Source organism: Triticum dicoccoides, chromosome 7B (genome assembly GCF_002162155.2).
Source record: "Triticum dicoccoides isolate Atlit2015 ecotype Zavitan chromosome 7B, WEW_v2.0, whole genome shotgun sequence".
NCBI classification, from domain to species: domain Eukaryota; kingdom Viridiplantae; phylum Streptophyta; class Magnoliopsida; order Poales; family Poaceae; genus Triticum; species Triticum dicoccoides.
The window spans coordinates 224,518,142-224,543,066 of NC_041393.1; the positions used below are offsets into that span (position 1 = coordinate 224,518,142).

A 24,925-nucleotide genomic window follows, 5' to 3' on the forward strand; every position below is an offset into this window, starting at 1 on the left:
CTGACGGAGCTGTTCTGTAGGGGAAACTTCCCTCCGGGAGGGGGAAATCATCACCATCATCATCACCAACAATCCTCTCATCGGGAGGGGGTCAATCTCCATCAACATTCACCAGCACCATCTCCTCTCAAACCCTAGTTCATCTCTTGTATCCAATCTTTGTATCAAAACCTCAGATTGGTACCTGTGGGTTGCTAGTAGTGTTGATTACTCCTTGTAGTTGATGCTAATTGGTTTATTTGGTGGACGATCATATGATCAGATCCTTAATGCATATTAATACCCCTCTGATTATGAACATGAATATGCTTTGTGAGTAGTTACGTTTGTTCCTGAGGACATGGGAGAAGTCTTGCTATTAGTAGTCATGTGAATTTGGTATTCGTTCGATATTTTGATGAGATGTATGTTGTCTCTCCTCTAGTGGTGTTATGTGCACGTTGACTACATGAAACTTCACCATTGTTTGGGCCTAGAGGAAGGAATTGGGAAGTAATAAGTAGATGATGGGTTGCTAGAGTGACAGAAGCTTAAACCCTAGTTTATGTGTTGCTTCGTAAGGGGCTGATTTGGATCCATATGTTTCATGCTATGGTTAGGTTTACCTTAACAGTTCTTTTGTAGTTGTGGATGCTTGCAATAGGGGTTAATCATAAGTGGGATGCTTGTCCAAGAAAGAGCAGTACCCAAGCACCGGTCCACCCACATATCAAATTATCAAAGTAACGAACGCGAATCATATGAGCGTGATGAAACTAGCTTGACGATAATTCCCATGTGTCCTCGGGAGCTCTTTTCTCATTATAAGAAATCGTCCAGGCTTGTCCTTTGCTACCAAAAGGATTGTGCCATCTTGCTGCACCTTATTTACTTTCATTGCTTGTTACCCGTTACAAATTATCTTATCACAAAACTATCTGTTACCTACAACTTCAGTACTTGTAGAGAATACCTTACTGAAAACTGCTTGTCATTTCCTTCTGCTCCTTGTTGGGTTTGACACTCTTACTTATCGAAAGGACTACGATAGATCCCCTATACTTGTGGGTCATCATCTATCACCACCGTTGAGATGGCCGCCAGGCACCTCCGTCGCCTTGACGACGAGCTCGGCAAGATCAATGAGGAGTGGTCGCTTAGTGACTGCACCGACAATGTCGGCAGGGGAAGGCCGTGCTACTTGTGAGTTGTCTTGGTATTTCCTCGAAGAGGAGAGGATGATGCAATATAGTAGAGATAAGTATTTCCCTTAGTTATAAAACCAAGGTTATCAATCCAGTAGGAGATCCCAGCAACACTATGTAAATAGCACTTGCACACAGACAACAAATACTTGCAACCCAACGTGCAGAGGGGTTGTCAATCCCTCAATGGTTATGGGCCAGATTAAACGATATAGTTTTTGATAGCTAGATCAAACAAAAATACAAAATAAAAAAATTGCAGCAAGGTATTTTTTATTTTAATATATGATAGGAAATAGACCCGGGGGCATAGTGTCACTAGAGGCTTCTCTCATAATAATAGCATACGGTGGGTAGACAAATTACTGTTGGGCAATTGACAGAAAAGCAGATAATTATGATGATATCCAAGGCAATGATCATGTATATATGCATCACGTCCGAGACAAGTATACCGAAACGATTCTGCATCTACTACCATTACACCACATATCGACTGCTATTTGATTGCTTGTATCTACATTTGTATTTCCCCGAAGAGGAGAGGATGATGCAGCATAGCGGTAAGTATTTCTCTCAGTTATAAAAAACAAGGTATCAATCCAGTAGGAGGATCCACTAAACTTTGTAAGCAGTACCTTCGCACAAATAACAAAAACTTGTCACCCAATGTGTAAGAGGGGTTGTCAATCCCTCCTCGGTATTAAGATAGATTAAATTGCATGAGATTGGATAAATAGATCTAACAAAACACAAAACAAATAGGTAAAGAAAAAGTGCAGCAAGGTATTTTTGAATTTTTGGATTAGTAGATCTGAAAACAATATGATAGAAAATAGACCCGGGGGCCATAAATTTCACTAGAGTCTTCTCTCGAAAAAATAGCATACGGTGGGTAAAGAAATTACCGTTGGGAAATTGATAGAAAAATAATAATTATGACGATATCCAAGGCAATGATCATGTATATAGGCATCACGTCCAAGATTAGTAGACCGACTCCTACCTGCATCTACTACTATTACTCCACACATCGACCGCTATCCACCATGCATCTAGTGTATTAAGTTCATGAAAAATGGAGTAATGCAATAAGAACGATGACATGATGTAGACAAGATCTATTCATGTAGGAATAGACCCCATCTTTTTATCCTTAATGGCAACGATACATGTGTGTCATGTCTCCTTCTGTCACTGAGATTGAGCACTGCAAGATCGAATCCATCACAAATCACTGAGGGAGTCCTGGATTACGGGGTCCTCAGACAGCCGGACTATATGCTTATGCCGGACTGTTGGACTATGAAGATACAAGATTGAAGACTTCATCCCGTGTCCGGGTGGGACTCTCCTTTGCATGGAAGGAAAGCTTGGTGATTCGGATGCGTAGATTTCCTTCTCTGTAACCGACTCTGTGTAACCCTAGCCCCCTCCGGTGTCTATATAAACCGGAGGGTTTTGTCCGTAGGACAAGAACAATAACAATCATAGGCTAGCTTCTAGGGTTTAGCCTCTATGATCTCGTGGTAGATCAACTCTTGTAATACTCATATCATCAAGATCAATCAAGCAGGAAGTAGGGTATTACCTCCATAGAGAGGGCCCGAACCTGGGTAAACATCGTGCCCCCGGCCTCTTGTTACCATTAGCCTTAGACGCACAGTTCGGGACCCCCTACCCGAGATCCTCTGGTTTTGACACCGACATTGGTGCTTTCATTGAGAGTTCCACTATGACCTCACCATAAGGCTTGATGGCTTCTTAAATCATCTACAATGATGCGGTCCAGGGCGAGGTTTTCCTCCCCGGACAGATATTCGTATTCGGCGGCTTCGCACTGCGGGCCAACTCGCTTGGCCATCTGGAGTAGATCGATAGCTACGCTCCTGGCCATCAGGTCAGGTTTGGAAGCCTGAACTACACTGCCGACACCGCGGAGATTTGATCTTTGACGGATTCGAGCCCATGACAGGTGCGCCCTACAGCCACGATGAGCATGATTTAGATCTGCCATCAAACGGCGATCAGGAGATCACACCTGCAGCTGCGCCGACTTTAAATAGGGAGCAGATCGTGTCGTCCGAGGACGGGTGGATGGACCCCGTCACGGAGGCCGCACACTCAGTGGCGATAGAACCGAACACCGATCTCACTTCCAAGGAGGTCTGTGTCATCGGACCCTCGGACTCGTCTCCGGCCATAGGCTCCGAATCGTGTACATCCGTGCCCATCGAATCTAACTGGGCGCCGATCATGGAGTTTACCTCCGCGCATATCTTTCAGCACTCGCCCTTGGGCGACATGCTGAATTCACTAAAGTCTCTCTCACTGTCAGAGGACTCTTGGCCGAACTATGTCCGGCTTGAGTGGGAAGCAGACGACGAAGGAATTTGTTGCCAACCCACCACCCACTTAATAGCCACTATCGACGACTTAACCGACATGCTTGATTTCGACTCTGAAGACATCGACGGTATGGACGATGACGTTGGAGAAGAACAGGAACCACCGCCCACGGGGCGCTGGACGGCAACCTCATCATATGACATATATTTGGTGGATACACCCAAAGAAAATAATGGCAAGGATCAAAAGGATGAAACGGAGGGTGACCCTCTGGAGAAGCAACCTAAGCGCCGACGTCAGCGGTGCCGCTCGAAACCCCGCCATAGCAAAAACAACGATACCAACACCAAAGACAATAGCACTCCGGATGATGCCGAAGACAAAAACAATCCCACCGAGCCAAGCTTCGAGTAGGCCGGACGGGAGAACGGGCAAGCTAGCCCCGATGAACATGCAATGGATGAAGATTCGGAGGATGACAATTACATGCCCCTCTCCTAAGATGAGGTGAACCTCAGCGACGACGAATTTATCGTGCCTGAGGATCCCGTCGAGCAGGAGCGCTTCAAGCACCGGCTTATAGCCACTGCAAAGAGCCTGAAGAAAAAACAGCAACAGCTTCAAGCTGATCAAGATCTGTTCACTGACAGATGGACTGAAGTCCTGGCAGCCGAGGAGTACGGACTCGAGCGCCCCAACAAAAGCTACTCCAGGCGCAGGTTGTTACCTCAATTCGAGGACGAGGCACTAGAGCCCACACTTCAAGCGCAGGATGCGGCTGACCGACCACCCCGTGGCCGTGACAAAGTGGCATATCAGCCCGAACACCAGCCCGCACCACGTCACCGAACAACTAAAAACACCAAGGCCCGGGGCTACACGCATGACCCGTGAGACGAACTGGAAAACAAAGCAGGACAATCAAGATCGATCTACGGATCACGGGGGCACGCCCCAACGCGTGACGATGACCACCACACCGGATATACTAAATACAAATTCGTCCGGGCCGAATACAGCGGACCAGATTCATCCGAACTGCGTCACGATGTAGCCTGGCACAGAGGCGCCGCACACCCCCTATGCTTCACTGACGAAGTAATGGAACATGAATTCCCAGAAGGGTTTAAACCCGTAAACATAGAACCATATGATGGGACAACAGACCCCGCGGTGTGGATCGAAGATTTCCTTCTCCACATTCACATGGCCCGCGGCGATGATCTACACGCCATCAAGTACCTCCCACTAAAACTCAAAGGACCTGCTCGACATTGGCTGAATAGCCTGCCGGCAAACTCCATTGGTAGTTGGGAGAACCTGGAAGACACATTCCTTGACAACTTCTAGGGCACTTATGTGCGACCACCGGATGCTAATGACTTAAGTCACATAACCCAACAGCCCGGAGAGTCAGCCAGGAAATTCTGGACTCGGTTCTTAACTAAAAATAATCAAATTATCGATTGTCCAAACGCCGAAGCCCTAGCGGCCTTTAAGCATAACATCCGTGACGAGTGGCTTGCCCGACACCTCGGCCAAGAGAAGCCAAAGTCCATGGCAGCCCTCACGACACTCATGACCCGCTTTTGTGCAGGTGAGGATAGCTGGTTGGCTCGTAGCAACAGCACATCAAGAAATCCTGACACCTCAAACGCCAGAGATAGCAACGGCAAGCCCCGATGCAACAGACATAAGTGTCGCAATAATGGCGATAATGCCGAAGACACGGCCGTCAATGCCGGATTCAGTGGCTCCAAGTCCGGTCAACGGAAAAAACCATTTAAAAGAAACAACCCGGGCTCGTCCAGTCTGGACCGCATACTCGATCATTCATGCCAAATCCATGGCACCCCCGATAAACCAGCCAACCACACCAACGGAGAATGTTGGGTATTTAAACAGGCCGGCAAGCTGAATGCCAAAAACAAGGAAAAGGGGTCGAATAGTGATGACGACGACGAGCCCCGGCCGCCGAACACAGGAGGACAGAAGAAATTTCCTCCCCAAGTGAAAACGGTAAATATGATATACGCCACCCATATTCCCAAAGCAGGAGCGGAAGCGCGCACTAAGGGACGTCTACGCGATGGAGCCAGTCGCCCCAAAGTTCAACCCATGGTCTTCCTGTCCGATCACCTTTGATCACCTGGACCATCCGACCAGTATCCGTCATGGCGGCTCAGCCGCACTGGTCCTTGACCCTATCATTGACGAATTCCACCTTACACGAGTCCTCATGGATGGTGGCAGTGGCCTGAACCTGCTCTATCAGGATACAATGCGCAAAATGGGCATCGACCCCTCAAGGATCAAACCCACTAAAACCGCCTTTAAAGGTGTCATACCAGGTGTAGAAGCTTGTAGCACAGGCTCAATCACACTGGAAGTGGTCTTCGGATCCCTGGATAACTTCCGAAGCGAGGAGTTAATCTTTGATATCGTCCCCTTCCGCAGTGGTTATCATGCACTGCTAGGACGAACTGCATTCGCTCGATTCAATGCGGTGCCACACTATGCCTATCTCAAGCTCAAGATGCCCGGATCTTGCGGTGTTATAACAGTCAATGGAAATACAGAGCGCTCTCTGCATACGGAAGAGCACACTGCGGCCCTTGTAGCAGATGTACAGAGCAGCCTCCTTAGGCAGACCTCCAATTCGGCGATAAAGCCCCCGGACACCGTCAAGCGAGTCCGGAGTACTCTGCAACAAGATCGTCCGGCCCGTCCAGAGCTCGTCTAGCAATTCGGCCTCCGTCCTAGTCTCAGTCAAGCGGTGAAGTTTGTGTCGTGTGTACATAATTACGCACTCAAAATACCATGGGCACAGACGGAGGCACATCTTGACAGTGATCCACAATGCGGCTCAACCGCCCCAGGATCCGCATACCTTCACCTTTTTCTCTCTTTCAGGTTCTTCTCTTCGTGAGGCTCTTCTGGTAACCTGATCATCGGACCCATCACGGGACGGATATACCAAGGAATCAAGGAGCTTTGACATACAAGGGAATCCCAGGTGGTCTCTGCTAACGATCGTTATACCTGTTTTACATACCCGCATGCAGCTCGCTCTTGGTAAACGCATGTCAAATAGCCCTACTTGCTTATTGCACTACTTATACACATACGCCTTGGGGTATCATTCAAATAACAATGGAAAACAATTTACAGCGTCAGCTTATTATTTCATTCATTTTCATTGACTGTGTATTAATTACAAAATTGGACCCGTACATTCTGGTACGTTTAGTTCGCCAGGGGCTTCAGTGTACCCCATAACACGGTAGGAAAGTCTGAACACTCTTGACAGTGCGGCACCCCGAACTTATAGCATTATATGCATCAGCTCCGAATCATGTCTTGGGTCAAATGTTGGGTTTGCCCGGCTCCCATGTTTAGCTACCTTACATTCCGCTATATCGGATAAGGCAGCACAGGGAGAACTACTGCGATTGTGTCCCGGTTCTTCTGGACGAGCACCTCAGTAGAGAAAGCCGAAAACTGACTGTCATGATGCGGCAAGAGCTGGTCACTGTTCGAGAGGTTACAAATCCTTAAAGATTTTTTCTGCTTTATGCGAGGAATCAGTTTTTGTCCGGTTTAGGCGTGTATAGTGCCCCAAGTTCGGCCTTCGGAATACCAGGGGCTATGCCAAAATTTAAAATTATAGAACTTCTATGGCTAAGTGAGGGTGATAAAGCTTTATAAGTCTGATTGGCTTGTTCGTTGCGCTAAACACCTCCTTAAAGGACCAAAAACTTGGGTAAAGAGTGCTTAGGTTTATCCCGAACACCCCTGTGCTAGTTACATGGGGGGCAAAAGCCGACGACTTGCCAACTTTCAGATTTTGTAAACGGCCGCACAGGAGGTAAAATTTTAAATCAACAAGCATTATATTGCGTAAATGAACTTGTTTCATATTACAGGATAAAATGAATGTATTCATTCAAAGATTACATCCTTTGTACATTGCTCCGCCATAAGGCGGGAGCCCTTCAGGACACTGTCATAATATTTTTCGGGTCGGCGGTGCTCCTTGCCCTCCGGTGGCCCCTCGGTCATCAGCTTTTTGGCATCCCTCTTCACCCAATGCACTTTTGCGCGGACGAAGGCCATCCGCGCACCTTCAATGCAAACCGACCGCTTTATGACCTCCAGTCGGGGGCAGCCACTCACGAGCCGCTTCACGAGACCGAAGTAGCTGCTGGGCATTGGCTCGGCATGCCACAACCAGACTATGAGGTCCTTCATGGCCAGTTCGGCTGCCTTGTGCAGCTCGACGAGTTGCTTCAGCTGGTCGCTCAGGGGCATCGAATGTTCCGTCCCAATATATTAAGACCAGAATAGCTTCTCCGTTGACCTCCCTTCTTCGTCTCGATAGAACTCCTTGGCATCAGATATGCTGCGCGGCAGATCCGCAAATGCCCCTGGAGAACTCCAAATTCGGGTAAGTAAAAGGAATGTCTCCCTCACATGCTTGCTTTGCATAATGAATGCCTTACCCGCCACAATCTTCTTGGCCGCCTGGATCTCCTGGACGGCCTTCTGGGCTTCGGCCATGGCGCCTTGAGCGCTTTGGAGGGCCTTGGCAAGCTCGGACTCTTGAGTCTTAGAGTCACGCTCCAAGGACTCGTATTTTTGGACGAAATCCTGGAGCTCTTGCTGGACCTCGTTGACCCAGGCCTCCTGCTTCTCGCGCTCGGTGCGTTCCTTGGCCACTTTATCTTCGGCCTCGGCCAACGCCTTTTTCAGGGCCGCCACTTCGGTCGTGGCCCCTATAAAAGTTCAAGACGCTTCTATCAAGTAAAAACCATCTATCCTTTATAAATATATAGATAAGGTATTGCGTACCTTGACTTTCTTCGAGCTGCCTCTTCACGAGGCCGAGCTCTTCCTCGGTCCGCTCCAGGTCCTGCTTTAGTCCAGAGACCTCCGCAGTACGGGCGACAACGGCCAGCAGCGACGCCTGCTTATTCACATAAAGATATCTTCTGTTAGACTCCTGCGAACGTTATTTGATCCTCTGTTCGGCTTTTCCTTCCGAACACCTAACAGAGCATCAGGGGCTACTGTCTACACTATGATATTTTCTCACAATTCCATTACTTACCTCAAAGCCTGTTAGAAGGCTAGCGCAGGCTTTGGTCAATCCGCTTTTGGCGGACTGAACTTTCTCACTCACAAGAGTACGGTGTTCTTCATCAATGGAAGCGCCGTGAAGCGTTTCCAACAAACTGTCTGATGCCTCTGGATGGATAGAGGTCATCGGTATAGGCGGCTCACCCCCTTTAGGGAGAGGTTGCTTGCCTGAATCCGGAACCACTCGGGTTTCCGGAGCTGTATTCAGCTGGGGGCCAAACTAGCTGCGACCCCCATTATTGGAGTTTGTGGGGGTCTTCCTCCCCACGTGTCTGGTGATCGGGATTTCGCCTAAAGGCATCTCCGGAACTGTCTCCCCTTGGCCTGGTATCCTTCGGGACAACACCTCGGTGTTGTCCGCGACCTTGGGGGAGGAGGCCATTGGAAGCGAATCGCTGTCCATTGCCGCCGGGTCCAGAGACCCCTCCGAAGAGGAGGATATCTCGATGTTGGATTTGGCCGGGCTGCAGATGCATGTTTTGCATGATGAGAAGCGATACAGCAAATGTACCAGAAATACTATCGTGTTCGGATACTTACGACTTAGCCAGGGGCTTGACCCTTGGTTCCCACTCCTCGCCGCTGTAGGTGGCTGCGGTGGAATAGTCCAGAAGGAAGGTTTTCCCCTTCTTGGACACCTTGGCCTTCCCCTAAGGGGTGGCCTTCCTCTTCTTGCTCCCCCCAGTAGGGGGGTGGATTTCCTCTTCCTCCTCCTCGTCTTCGGAGGAGGAGTGTGACTTGGTGTCTTCGGACGTCGTGTCCGATATCACCTTGCGCCGGAGACCGTCTCTGGTCCCCGTGGCCGTCTTCTTGGCCTTCTTCTCCGGCACACCACAGGGCACCGGAAACAGCATCTTCGTTAGAAGAGGCGATTCTGGATCTTCAGGAAGCGGAGCCGGACAGTTAATCCGCTCCGCTACCATTACCCAAGCCTGAAATATTGGCATGGAGGCTTAGGTTCCTCCCGCGGATGTGCTAATAGAAGACATATCTTGCGAATATGAAAACTTACCGGATTGGCTTGGCGTCTTGCGTTGAGCCCGCGATCTTCGATTGTGGGCGGTGGTACCTCGTTGGCCTTGAACATCACCTTCCAGACGTCTTCGTGCGTCATGTCGAAGAGCTCTCGCATCGTCCGGTGTATGGCCGGGTCGAACTCCCACAGATTGCAAGCCCGTCTCTGGCACGAAAGGATCCGGCGGAAGAGCATAACCTGGACCATGTTGACCAGCTTGATTTTCTTGCTCATCATGTTTTTGATGCAAGTCTGAAGTCCGGTTAGTTCTTCCGCTGAGCCCCAGGCTGCGCCCTTCTCTTTCCAAGAGGTAAGCCGCATGGGGACGCCGAATCGAAATTCGGGGGTCGCCGCCCAGTTGGCGTCGCGTGGCTCGATGATGTAGAACCACCCTGATTGCCACCCCTTCACGGTTTCCACAAAAGAGCCTCCGGGCCAGGTGACATTGGGCATCTTGCCCACCATGGCGCCTCCGCACTCCACTTGTTGGCCGCTCACCACCTTTGGCTTCACATTGAAGGTCTTCAGCCTTAGGTCGAAGTGAGGTGGGATGCGGAGAAAGGCCTCGCACACAACGATAAACGCCGAGATGTTGAGAATGGAGTTTGGGGCCAAATCATGGAAGTCCAGCCCATAATAGAACATTAGTCCGCGGACGAACGGGTGGAGGGGGAATCCCAGCCTGCGGATAAAATGGGGTAGGAACACTACCCTTTCTTGGGGCTTCAGGGTAGGGATAATCTGCCCTTCGGCCGGAAGCCGATGCGCGATGTCTGCGGACAAGTATCCAGCCTCCCGAAGCTTCTTGATGTCCTCCTTCTTTACGGAGGAGGTCATCCACTTGCCACCCGCTCCGGACATGTTCGGAATGATTTTGCGGGGAAAGTGAGGGCTTGAGCGCTGGAGCTCGAGAATGGATGAGCAGAGGAAGAAGAAGGCGTGGGTTAAAAAGGGGAGTCCTTATCTCCTTATAAAGGCTGCAGGGATCCTGCACCTCCCCACTTGCCCTAAAAACTCGCTTATTCCCCAAGCGATGTGTTGATGGCGCGGTTGGGTTACCCACACCCGTATTGATGAGAATCCCGTGATACGGGGACACGATCTCTGCTTCGACAAGACGTGCTAATAAAACCGCCTCGCAATATGTGCAGTAGCAGGTTGCGAAAAACGGTTCGAATAATGACCGGGCCGCGGCGTGATGTCATGCTATGAAAAATTGTCACCAGATTAGACTCGTGGAATATTGTTCTCTCTACGGTGGTATGTGGAATTTGTTTTGCAGAGCCGAACACGATTCTTGTGATCAAGATCTATTTTGGAGTATTCGGGGAAGGAACCCGCCTTGCAATGCCGAAGACAATCTGCGCGCCGGACTCATCGTCATTGAAGCCTGGTTCAGGGGCTACTGAGGGAGTCCTGGATTAGGGGGTCCTCGGACAGCCAGACAATATGCTTCTGCCGGACTGTTGGACTATGAAGATACAAGATTGAAGACTTCGTCCCGTGTCCGGTTGGGACTCTCCTTTGCATGGAAGGCAAGCTTGGAGATTCAGATACGTAGATTTCGTTCTCTATAACCGACTCTGTGTAACCCTAGCCCCCTCCGGTGTCTATATAAACCGGAGGTTTGGTCCGTAGGACAAGAACAATAACAATCATAGGCTAGCTTCTAGGGTTTAGCCTCTACGATCTCGTGGTAGATCAACTCTTGTAATACTCATATCATCAAGATCAATCAAGCAGGAAGTAGGGTATTACCTCCATAGAGAGGGCCCGAACCTGGGTAAACATCGTGTCCCCCGCCTCCTGTTACCATTAGCCTTAGACGCAAAGTTTGGGACCCCCTACCCGAGATCCGCCGATTTTGACACCGACAAGCACCTCTTCCCATGGCAAAAAAAATCAATCTAGTTGGTCAAAAAAACAAAGTTTTGGAGAAGAAATACGAGTCTATAACAATCATGCATAAAAGAGTTCAACAAAGACTCAAATAATATTCATAGATAAAACTGATCATAAACTCGCAATTCATTGGATCTCAACAAACACACTACAAAAAGTCATTACATCAAATAGATCTCCAAGAACATCGAGGAGAACATTGTATTGAAGATCAAAAAGAGAGAAGAAGCCATCTAGCTACTGCCTACGGACATGTAGGTATGTGGTAAACTACTCACAAATCATCGGAGGGGCAAGGGTGATGATGAAGAACCCCTCCGTGATTGTTGACCCCTCCGGCAAGGTGCCGGAAAAGGCCTCTAGATTGGATCTTATGGTTCTGGAACTTGCGGCAGTGGAAACTCTGATCTCTCGACTCCCCTAGGGTTTTTGGAATATTTGGGTATTTATAGAGCTAAGAGGTGGTGGAAAAGACTTTCGTGGGCCCCACTACCCACCAGGGCGTGCCCTGCTACCTAGTGGGCCCCACGGGCCTCCTCTGGTGCACCTCATTGGCCTCCTGGGTGTCTTTTGGGCAGAAAAAAGCTCTAAAAAGTTTCGTCGCATTTGGACTTCGTTTGATATGGATATTATGCGAAGTAAAAAAAGCAAAAAACAGTAACTAGCACTGGGCACTATGTCAATAGGTTAGTCCCAAAAAATGATATAAAGTTGCTATAAAATGAATATAAAGCATCCAAGATTGATAATATAACATCATTGAACAATCAAAAATTATAGATGCGTTGGAGATGTATCACTATCCAGCATGCATCTAGTGTATTAAGTTCATGAAAGAATGGAGTGACGCCTTTAAGAAAGATGACATGATGTAGACAAGATAAACTCACGTATGAAATAAATCTCATCTTGTTACCCTTGGTAGCAATGATACATGCGTGTTGTGTCCCTTTCTGTCACTCGGATTGAGCCCCGCAAGATCAAACCCATCACAAAAGCACCTCTTCCCATGGCAACATAAATCAATCTAGTTGGCCAAACTAAACCAATAAATCAGAGCAGAAATACGAGGTTGTAACAATCATGCATAAAAGAGTTCAGATAAAACTCAAAAAATATTCATGGATAGATCTGATCATAAACTCACAATTCATCAGATCCCAACAAACACACCGCAAAAAGTCATTACATCAAATAGATCTCCAAGAACACCGAGAAGAACATTGTATTGAAGATCAAAAAGAGAGAAGAAGAAGCCATCTAGCTACTAACTATGGACCCATAGGTCCGTGGTAAACTACTCACGCATCATCGGAGGGGCAACAAGGATGATGAAGAACCCCTCAGTGATCGTTTCCTCCTCCGGCAAAGTGCCGGAAAAGGCCTCTAGATGGGATCTCGTGGTTCTGGATCATGTGACTACGGAAAAAGTATTTTGTGGACTCACTGGTCGGTTTCCTGATTTTAGAGTATTTATAGAGGTGGAGTTAGGTCAAACAGAGGCTTGTGGGCCCCACTATGTACCAGGGCGCACCCTAGGCCCCTATCGCACCCTGGTGCCTAGTGGGCTACTCCTTCCTCTTCTTGTTCCTTCCCGAAGCTTCCAGGGTCTCTTATTGCCAGAAAAAAATCTCCAAAAAGTTTGGTGGCATTTGGACTTCGTTTGGTATTTATATTCTGCAAAGTAAAAAACAAGCAAAAAACAACAACTGTCACTGGGCACTAAGTTAATAGGTTAGTCCCAAAAAATATATAAAGTTGCATTCGGCAATGACGAAGGAGGCCCTTCGCATGACGCAACAGGAGGCGGAGCGGCTCCTCCATGAGCGTCAGGCAGCTGCGGCACTCCAGCATCCTTGCACCGCTGGAGGGACGACGCCGACGACACGGACACCGACGATGATGCGACACGACAGGGCGGCCACGCTTATGAGGTGGTCGTCCGATATTGGATTTGGTGTTTTTTAATTTTTTAATAAAGCGGTCAAAATATCATTCGTTCATGTAAATTACATCCGAACTTGAATGAAATCCGCCCAGTTTGAACGATTTTCGTCCAGTAGTTCGAATTATTGTCAAAATATATGTGCCTACGGTTGGATAGCGGTCTCCCGGATTCGTGTCCGCGGACTGATCCCCCCTGTCCGGGGATGGATGCGGGAGGAAATTTAGGGTTGTCGTTGGTGATACCCTTACATGACACTTTTGCCTATGTGGAGGAGAGAGACAAGAAAAAGAATGAAGGAATGGACTCTCAGGTTGGCTATAGTGGTAGTATCTTAACCGGTATCATGCACTCGGGACTAACAAACACGTTGATGTGACACACAATTAAAAAAAGAGGGAGTTAGAGCAACATAGGTAGAAGTGTATCATAATAAATGTTATGCTAACATATGTCATGTATGGCAATATATAAGCGCATCTATGATACTATGCACTATTAAAGTAGTATCGTACACTAGTAGAATAAGCATGATACATGCCACTATGAGCGTCCTTATGCAATTGTAAGTCTCTACGTGTGCTCCTAGGAAAGAGATAAGGAAGATATCACATGGTATCAACCATCACATGATACCATGATACTACCATGTTTTAAAACTTAAAATTTTGATGTTTCAAAAAAATCCTAGAAAAATCAAGAATGTGCACAAGACATGTTCCTACAATCCCTAGAAGTTTCAAATCGTCTAAAATATACATGGAGAAACGAAAAGACAAATCCATTCATGAATAGTGACATTTAACCTTTTGTCTTTTGTGACAACTAGTCATGTTGAATTTGTCTTTTTTATTTCTCATTGTGTATTCCGAATTTGAATCTGAATTTTTTAGGGCTAGTAGACACATGTCTTATGAATATTCACAATTTTTCTTAGAATTTTTTGAAACATGTAAATTTGATTTTTGTGGCATGATATCATGTGATGATTGATATCACAGGATATTTTTGGAGAGAAAGTGAGAAAATATTGTGGCCTTGTAGCCAACCTTATAGGCAGATCTATTGCATGAGTATTTAATAATGCTAACTCTTGACAACATGTCATGTTTATATACAGCTGCTCACTATTGTCAATTACCCCATATACATTACGTGATGATGTGGTATAATTGCATGAAGAGGGAAACACATACAGTACTCCGTTTTTAAGAATAAAGGATAAAGCTATTATATGTACTGCAGAACTATTTTTTCAAACTGAAAAGGAGAAAAGCTGAAAGTTGGCAAACCACTGACCACTCCGTTTCCACGGACATAAGATTCATTGCAGCTCCGTTTCGAAATAAAAAAAAAGATTTATTGCAGCTCCACGCACTGTACTCCATTTCTGCGCATTTGCTAGGCAAGACCAGACCGGGCCCCGTCGAATCAAATCCTTGTTTAAAATCGAATCCTTAAATGCCAACGAACTCTCCCCGATCCTGCCACCTTTAATTCCTGGGCAATCGCGTCGCTGTCCGATTCATATTGGAGGGTTAGGAGGCAATTTATTACGAGGTCGGGGGTTGGGATGTTGGGGCCTCGGTCGACGGTGGTAGCTGCCGCCGCTTACCGGTCCTGTCCCGCTGCTAAACTACATTTAAAAAAAATCTGTTTCTTTGTGGATTTCAGTTTGACGATAGCTCGCTTGAGTGTGTGTATAATATAAAGACTTTTACTATGGTGGCGCCTTTGAGAGAGAGTGTTTGAGAGAGAGTGTGATGCATCGGAGATCGATACTGTAATACGAGTGGCAGTGACGGCAGCACAAGTTTTTTCTAGAAAAGGAGCATGCCTCCCGCCCTCTGCATCTAGACGATGCATACGACCACTTTATTAATTATTCTCACAAGGTCTTACAAAGTCATACAACAGCAAGACTAAAGCCATCGTCTAAGCAACAGCTGTCGCTACACCTATCCAATTGATGAAGGGGCGCAGATAGTCTTGGCCTAATACCAAACAGACATCGCAGCCAAACCTAAACATCTAAGACCCGAGGTCCCAACCAGGACGCATGCCGGGTATATGGGGTACCTACCAGTCCGGCGCACTCCTCAACCAGGACGCCTGCCGGGTATGAGGCCGCCGCAGCCACCTGTCACCAATCCATCTTCAGAGTTGTACTGTTGCATGTACCGTGTCAGGTCTCTCTGCCATCGACGCCACCACGACGCCCGACAGCGTCGTCCTCCTGCGCGAGTCCATCCTCCCACAGCGAACTCCGAATATGCACCGCGCCACGCCGTCAAGATCCGTCGCCATCAGTGTGTAGGATGAAGCACCGCTCCACCAAAGAATCCGTCCTCTGGTCCCTCGATCACGTGTGTACCTCCAAGAATGACGCCCCCAAGGAAGGAACAACACCAGAGCGCCGCCGTCATCCATCATTCGATCTAGTGTTTCCCCCAGAGGTAGCAGAGAGTGGCCTTGAACTTCTCCACGACGATGCCTTCAAGAAGGAAACGACGCAGATAGCGCCACCACCGCCGGCCTTAGCAGACGCCGAAGGCAAGTTTTCACCCAGATCAGTTCGAAGGGATCCAACTCTCGTGCACGGGCCGCCGTCACCACCAGCACCACCAGGCAGAACCCTGGAGCACCGGCAGATCAGCGGGCCGCCGACACCACCGCATCCAGATCACCGGCCAAGTCGGGCTGCCGCCATCCCCTGCGCCGTCCGGGTCAGAGATGGAGCCGCCGATCGCGCACAGGGATCACCGCCGCCTGCACACGCCAGAGCTCCGCCGAGAGCCCAACGCCCGCCACCGCTTGCCGAGGGCCGCCGCCGCACGCCCCGAGCAAACTCCCACGCACACCAAGGGAAACTGCCGTCGCCCCCAAGCACAAGTTTAGACTATGTACGTCGGTCATCTCAGAGGGTGCTTGGATGTTTTAGTCCCATGACTAAAAGTAGTGGGACTAAAACTTGCTAGCCTCACCCATGCTTGGATCCAAATACTAAAGAGACTAAAATCAAGTTAATGAGCATTTATTATCCTCCAAACCCTCCAATCCATAACTTGGATGTGTTAAAGGAGAGGAGTTAAATGAGGAGAGAGAGGACTAATTCACATTTTAGTAGGGGTACCCCTGACTAAAACATTTTAGTCTCAAGACTAGTTTTAGCACCTCTTTAGTCAGGGGTGCTTGGAACTTTAGCCTCTTAAAGAGACTATTTTTAGTTAGACTAAAATAAGTCCCTTGGATCCAAGCACCCTCTCATCCTTGGACTTGGAGGTTGTAACCATTTCGGCTTGGAGGATGCATCTTTGCATGCACTCGGGAAGGAGAAATCTTTGCATGATGTGAGGAAAATTGTGAAGTCGATGTCATCGAAGAGCATCTACATTCGGACTTTGCAAATCCGACCCCTTAAACTTCCGCGGACACGCTCGGACGCGTCCACGAGCACTGACCAGACAACCCTTAAATCCTATCATCCACATTCGTGTATCTCATGTCCGGTCCCTATATCCATACTAACATGCAACGTAGATAAAAAAGTAGATCATCACACAAAACATGGAATCAAACAGGGCAATGCACATTCCGATCACCGGTGGATGTCCAAAAGATCACCAAAGTTCACATAATTCACATAAACGACGGACAAATTTAAACTACATTACTAAAAATGTATAAACTTGAGACGGAGATGGCGGAGATTCACCACTTCCTCGCCGCCCCTTTGCCCTTCCGGTCGTCGGCGCAGCTGTAGGCGTCGGCGGCTGGTGGCGGATCGTCCGAGTCGTCAGAGAAGGAGCAGTCCGAGTTGTCGTCATCGGAGTCGGAGAGGATGACGAGCCCTTTTAGCTGTCGGACCTCCCTGTCTGGGTCGGCCGGGTGGACACAAGTACCCACCCGCTGGCCACGTGGGGGGAGCTGCGCTCGGGCGGGAGGGGCCAGCGCAGGCGTCCGAGCTGCGTCGATGGGGAAGCTGCGGCTGCGGCGAGGCTGCAAATCCAAAGCTACCCCTGGTCTCCACCTTGGACCGCTCCAAGGCGATGCAGAGGGCAAGCTCATAGTTCGAATCCAGCTCGGAGTAGGAGTGGCTGCCGGAGCTCGACATTGCACCAGATTTGATCGAAATCGTTGCGGGGAGTGGAGAGGACGTGGCAAGAGAGGAGAGTGAGTGAGCTAGAGTTTCGGAGCGATGAACCAGATGTTTTTTTTGTGGGACATCCATAGGGTCGGTGGTGGGCCGGCCTTGTCAGACGGAAGCGCCCGGGCCATCCCATATTTGCCTAATATTTGGGCTGGTATGAGGGGTGCCGGTCAGCCCGGGCGTTTGAGGCCCGTTTGAAGCGTCCGTTTGGGTCAAAAAAAATCGTGACCGGTCAATGATCCGGCGGACAGCCCTGACGTTTGAGGAGAGCAACTAGTTAACGAGCACTCCTTCGGGAGCCTCACAACGATCAACGCCGCGCTTTTTATTTTTCTGCACGCGTTTTCGGCTTTTTTAACTTTTTTTTGTTTTTTTTTGACGTTTTGGTTTTCCACCGGTCTTCCTTAGCTTTTCGATAAAAAATAAAAAATTTGAAAAAAAATTTGCACGAAAAACGCATTTTATTTTTTTCCCTTTCGCGAGAGTCACGGTTTTGCTTTCGCGAGAGTCATGGCCGTGCTTCTTGGAAACGAAAAAAATGCGTTTTTTTCTTTTTTTTTCCTTTCACGAGAGTCACGGTTTTGCTTCCGCAAGCGGCACGGCTGCGCTTTAGCGAGAGTCACGGCAGTGCCTATTGGAAACGGAAAAAGAATGCGTTTTCTGTTTTTATTTCCTTTCGCGAGAGTCACGGTTAAGCTTCCGAGAGGCACGGTTGTGCTTTCGCGAGAGTCATAGCCGTGCCTCTCGGAGACGGAAAAATAACGCGTAATCAGTTTTTTTCCTTTCGCGAGAGTCACGGTTTTGCTTCCATGAGAAGCACGTTGTGCTTTCGCGAGAGTCATGGCCGTGCCTCCTCGAAAACGAAAAAAGAACGTGTTTTCTCTTTTTTTTCCTTTCGCAAGAGACACGAGCGTGCCTCTTTCGGAAAGGAAAAAACCTGTACTCCCGGGTCAGTTTTTTCGTTCGGTTTTGTCGTGAAAAAAAAATCGTCAAAACCTATCAATATGTGATCTAGTTTTGAAGATCTCGACACGAGGAATCCAATGGTGAAAGTGGTTCGAGATTTGGACGCACGGTTAAAGAGATAAAACGTTTTGAATAAACGGGTCTACAAAAAAGGGAAAACTCGCAGGTTGCGACAATGTGGCACCCATGCAGCGCGCCACTTGTCGCAACCTGGGGAGGTTGGGGTGATCTTTGCAACGAGTACTCCTCAACTAGTGATTTTGACGTTTGAGGCCGGTTTGGGGCACCCGACTGTAGATACTTTAAGAGGGAGCCTTCCAACTACGAAATCCACCTGATCCCCAACGGAAAAGAAAAGAAAAATAAAACTATGAAATCCACCGACTCCATACTTGGAGCGCCATCAAATGGCCAACTGCGCGAAGGTGAAAGATTGAATGTCATCTTTTTTGCAAAAATCACGTATCTGCAACAAATTATGGTTGTATTTGTCACCACCAAGTTAAAAAAAGTTTCAACTCACTCGAAGGCTCGTTCTCACCAAACGCTCGACTCCCTGCCGCTGCAAAAACCCTCCACGCCATCCAAATTCATTATGTATGGTCGCTGTTGGAAGGGAGAGAGGGATTGGTGGAATAGTTCATTGTATTGCTTGAGCCTCGTGGGCATATATATAGGAGTACAATGGTCTACTTGGAGTACAAGACAAGCCAGAACAAATCCTAGTCTATCTCGTCTTTCCTAATAAACATTATACTCAACATCCCCCCGCAGTCACAACGGTAGCGACGCAGATGGTGAGACTGGAGAAGAATCCGAAGGCAAGCCGACGGACACCCCCCCACAGTCGTAACGGTCGACGCATCGCGGTGTCGTGGCAACCGGCGAGGTAGCCAAGAGCGTGGGTGGTGGAGCCGTGGTCGAGGTAGCCGTGTGAAGAATGCCGTGGTCGATATCGTGTCAGGGTGGCCGGTGTCGAGGAAGTCGCCGTGGAGCCGCAGGCGCAAGGGGGCGCCGAGTTAGCATGGGTGCAGTGGTGTCGAAGTAGGGTGCGCCAGGAAGATGATGTTGTTGACGACGCGTCGCGGCGGGTTTGCCAAGCCCGGGGACACATCATGGACGAAGGCACGCACCGGTGTTGCCAGCACCGGACATGCGTAGACGGACAAAGACGTAGTTGACGAAGCGCCGCGCCAGGCTTGCCAGGCCCGGGGACACGTCGTGGACGAAGGCACGCTGCGGTGTTGCCAGCACCGGGCATGCATAGACTGGGACCTGCACAAGTTGTACGCCATGTCGAAGAAGTTGGAAAGGCCAGCAGAGAAGGACTCGACAACGGTTGCGGCGCCAATCGGCGCGGGGCCAATGTCTCCCGCGGTTGTCGGAGTAGATGAAGCGGTCGGGGTAGATGACGGCGATGCTGGCGACGAGCTGGTGCTGGATGAAGACGAACGGGGTGGACGGGCGGCGGTTAGGCCGAAGAAGAGCGGCGGCGGCGGCCTGACTTTGGCGGCGGCGGTTAGGTTATGAGCGCGGTGACGATGCTCGAAGTAGGCGAAGAACCCTAACAGCGTGACGAACACCGGCGCGGACGGTGGCGTTCCCGCGCCAAAGGAGGTGGTGCGGCGCATGCCACAGGAAGTCGACGCGCGGGGACGGCGATGGACCGCGGGCCGCGGCGCTACGGCCCGAAGGGGTGACACAGCGGCGGCAGGCAGGTCGGGGCGATGACGGAAGACCTCAGGACGGTCGCAGGGACCGCGGGCCACGGTGCTACAGCCTGAAGGGGCGGCGGCAGGAAGACCTCAGGGCGGCGGCGGGGACCGCGGGCCGCGGCGCTACAGCCCGAAGGGACGGCACAGCGGCGGAGCGCGGGGGTGGTGCAACCGTGTGGACGACCTCGAGACGGCGGCGTGGACCGCGTGCCACGCTCGCTACGGCCCGACGGGGCGACGCAGCGGCGGCGCGAGGGTCGGTGCAGCCACGGGGACGGCCTGGAGCGGACGGCCTCGGGGCGGCGGTAGACCGCGGGCCGCGACACTACGGCCCGAAGGGGCAACGCAGCGGTGACGTGGGTCGGTGCAGCCGGGAGAAGAACCACGGGGCGGCGGCGCTGTGGCCCGACGGGGCGACGCATCGGCAGCCCGTTGCTCGATCGACGGAGGGGCGCGCTGAACTCGGAGACGATCTTCCCGGGACCTGCGGAGGCGCGGGTAACTGACGGGCCAGGTCGGTCGCGCGGCGTAGATGAGGAGGATCGCGGCGGCGAGCGGGTGATCAAGCCGATCGTGCGCGAGGTCGGGGACGCCGCTCGGTGGAGGCGTGGTGCAGTCACAACGGTAGCGACGCAGACAGTGAGACTGGAGAAGAATCCGAAGGCAAGCCGACGGACACCCCCCACAATCGTAATAGTCGACGCATCGCAGAGTCGTGGCTGGAGTGAAAACCAACGAGGTCTCTCAAGCAGGCGGTAGCCCTTTGTACCGTTTGTCGATGTAGCCGAGAGCGTGGGTGGTGGAATCGTGGTCGAGGTAGCCGTGTGAAGAAGAATGTCATGATCGATGTCGAGTCGGGGTAGCCGGTGTCGAGGAAGTCGCCGTGGAGCCGCGAGCGCAAGGAGGCGCCGAGTTAGTCGTGGGCGCAGTGGTGTCGAAGTAGTGGTGCGCCAGGACGGAGATGATGTTGACGACGCGTCGCGCCGGGGTTGCCAACCCTGGGGACACATCGTAGACGAAGGCACGTGTCGGTGTTGCCAGCACCGGGCATGCGTAGACGGACGAAGACGAAGTTGACGAAGCGCTGCGCCAGGCTTGCCAGTCCTGGGGACACCTCGTGGACGAAGGCACGCGGCGGTGTTGCCAGCACCGGGCATGCGTAGACTGGGACCTGCACAAGTTGTACGCCATGTCGAAGAAGTCGGAGAGGCCAACAGAGAAGGACTCGACGACGGTTGCGGCGCCAATCGGCGCGGGGCCAATGTCGCACGCGGTTGTCGGAGTAGATGAAGCGGTCGAGGTAGATGACGACGACGCTGGCGACGGGCTGGTGCTGGACAAAGACGAAGGAGGTGGACGGGCGGTTGCGGCGGCTACGCGGGTAGCGGCGGCGGCTACAAAAGAAGAGCGGCGGCGGCGGCGGCCTGACGGCGGCGGCGGCGGCTAGGTTAGGAGCGCGGCGGCGGTGCTCGAAGTAGGCGAAGAACCCGACAGCGTGACGAAGACCGGCGCGGACGGTGGCGTTCCCGCGCCAAAGGAGGTGGTGCGGCGCATGCCACAGGAAGTCGACGCGCGGGGACGGCGGTGGACCGCGGGCCGCGGCGCTACGGCCCAAAGGGGCGACGCAGCGGCGGCGGGCAGGTCGGGGACGCCGCTCGGTGGAGGCGTGGTGGCGGCGGAGTCCGAGATGAAGCCGACGACGGCGGGCGGCAGGGCGGCTATGATTGGCCGCCGCATGGCGCGAGGCCGCCGGGTCGGGGTGATGCAGGAGTCCCGGTCGGAACAGGGCGGTGACAGCCGGCGCAGGGCGACGGGCGGGCCGGCGCGCGGACGACGGCCTTGAGGGCTGCCTGTCACACGAGGCCGTCGGGTCGGTGAAGTAGCTGGCCGGTCGCGCCGATGTCGGAGTAGAGGCGCGAGGTGTCGACGGCGGCGGCGGGCGACGCAAACCGATCTTAGATCCGAAAACCAAAAAGTAAACGCCGATCAAAACGACCGGTGAGAGAGCGAAAAAACCCGGAGCAAGGGCTCGGGAAAAAGACTCTCTAGGGCAACCGGGCAACACGGCTGGCGGACGAACCCTAGGTACGGGCGGCGCGGCCCCCTGCGGCGGTCATGGAGGCCGACCGCCCCGGGGGCGGCGCGCAGTTGCGGAAGCGGCGGCGGCTAGGGTTTAGGATCGACTTGCTCTGATACCATGTTGGAAGGGAGAGAGGGATTGGTGGAATAGTTCATTGTATTGCTTGAGCCTCGTGGGCATATATATAGGAGTACAATGATCTACTTGGAGTACAAGACAAGCCAGAACAAATCCTAGTCTATCTCATCTTTCCTAATAAACATTATACTCAACAGTCACAATGCATATGCATGGTGTTTTTTGCACAACATGTCATAGTTGTTACCGGGGAGAAAACACATGCAAAGAGTATTGGTCCCTCTGTCAGGGTTTACTAGCCTCCTCTTTTTTTTTGCCAACATTTGCTCATAATTTCCAAACTAATAAAATATAGATTACATGTCATAAAAGTTATACCATAGGAACCACTATATAAAATTCAACAATATACCATGTCCGTCAATTAGAAAGTGTAAGCCACGACTTCGTTAATCTCGAAATTCATCGATTCAGCCTTTCGAATGTGCTCATAAGGATAGATTGTACGTGAGCGCCTTCACACTGAGCGTCTGCCCTTTGTAATTGTAATAAAAAAAATACAAAATGAGAATACTAGGACCATCCAGTCGACGCCGTTCCAACGAAACCTGCGTGCGAGCCGTGGCCGACACGGGCACGCCCACGGGCCACCCACCTGTCCCGGACGGTATCCAACATCCATCGGACATGGACGGCACGGCCCGCCGGCCCCCTAGCGCAGCGACCCAGCCACGTCCTGAACCCCCGCATCTTGGATCTATCCATTCCATCCCGTCCTCCTGGCCTCCACGTGCCACGTCACGTGCTTGCCTGCAAAAAAGAGAAATGGAAGGAAGGTTCCGCGTTCCGCCACGACACGACACGCGGGGCACGAACGGGCACGAGCCGTGCAACCCCCCTCTTCCCTGCGCCGCCTGCCGCTACTGCCTCTCTACAACTACACACACAACTCGCTCCCCCCACCCCTCCCCCATTCCTGGCGCTGGCGGTCGTGGTCGCGGGCTTTCGATATAACCGAAGGATTCTGGGTTCGGCGACATGGGGATCTTGAGGCGGTTCCTCCTCCTGGCCATGGCGCTGGTGATCGCCGCCGGCGCGGTGGCCGCGTAGGAGCCGGCGGCGGTGGACCTCGGAAACGAAAAAAGAACGCATTTTCTCTTCTTTTTTTCCTTTCGCGAGAGGCACGAGCGTGCCTCTTTCGGAAAGAAAAAAATCCGTACTTCCGGTTTAGTTTTTTCGTGAAAAAAAGATCGTCAAAGCCTATCAACATGTGATCTAGTTTTGAAGATTTCGACGCGATGAATCCAACGGTGAAAATGGTTCGAGATTTGGACGCACGGTTAAAGAGATAAAACGTTTTGAATAAACGGGTCTACTAAAAAGAGGAAAACTCCCAGGTTGCGACAAGTGGCACAAATGCAGCGCGCCACTTGTTGCAACCTGGGGAGGTTGGAGTGATCTTTGCAACGAGTACTTCTCAACTAGTGATTTCAACGTTTGAGGCCGGTTTGGGGCGCCCGACTGTAAATACTCTAAAAGGGAGCCTTCCAACTACGAAATCCACCCGATCCCCAACATAAAAGAAAAGAAAAAAAAAACTATGAAATCCACCCACTCCATACTTGGAGCGCCATCGAATGGCCAACTGCGCGAAGGTGAAAAATTGAATGTCATCTTTTCTGCAAATCACGTTTCTGCAACAAACTATGGCTGTATTTGTCACCAGCAAGTTAAAAAAAGTTTCAACTCACCCTCGAAGGCTCGTTCTCCTTACCAAACGCTTGACTCCCTGCCGCTGCAAAAACCCTCCACGCCATCCAAATTCATTATGTATGGTCGCAATGCATATGCATGGTGGTTCTTGCACGACATGTCATAGTTGTTACCGGGGAGAAAACACATGCAAAGAGTATTGGTCCCTCTGTACCATGTCCGTCAATTAGAAAGTGTAAGCGACGACTTTGTTAATCTCGAAATCCATCGTTTCAGCCTTTCGGATGTGCTCGTAAGGGTAGATTGTACGTGAGCGCCTTCACACTGAGCGTCTGCGCTTTGTAATTGTAATGAAAATACTGGGACCACCCAGTCGACGCCGTTCCAACAAACCTGCGTGCGAGCCGTGGCCGATACGGGCACGCCCACGGGCCACCCACCTGTCCCGGACGGTATCCAACATCCACCGGACATGGACGGCACGGCCCGCCGGGCCCCCCAGCGCAGCGACCCAGCCACGTCCCGAACCCCCGCATCTTGGATCCATCCATTCCGTCCCGTCCTCCCGGCCTCCACGTGCCACGTCACGTGCTTGCCCGGAAAAAAGAGAAATGGAAGGAAAGTTCCGCGTTCCGCCACGACACGACACGCGGGGCACGAACGGGCACGAGCCGTGCACCCCCCCTTCC

At 51.0% G+C, this 24,925-nt stretch overlaps 1 protein-coding gene across 1 annotated transcript in view; it reads left to right on the plus strand.

The window, feature by feature from the left end:
* The first annotated feature begins 23,546 nt into the window (after nucleotides 1-23,546).
* Nucleotides 23,547-24,925, plus strand: part of LOC119336208 (liprin-alpha-1-like) — a 7,535-nt gene continuing 6,156 nt past the window's right edge. Inside the window, exon 1 of the mRNA XM_037608222.1 lies at nucleotides 23,547-23,588. Coding sequence (XP_037464119.1) covers nucleotides 23,562-23,588 — 27 coding nt within the window. The 5' untranslated portion in view covers nucleotides 23,547-23,561. The remainder of the gene's footprint in view (nucleotides 23,589-24,925) is intronic.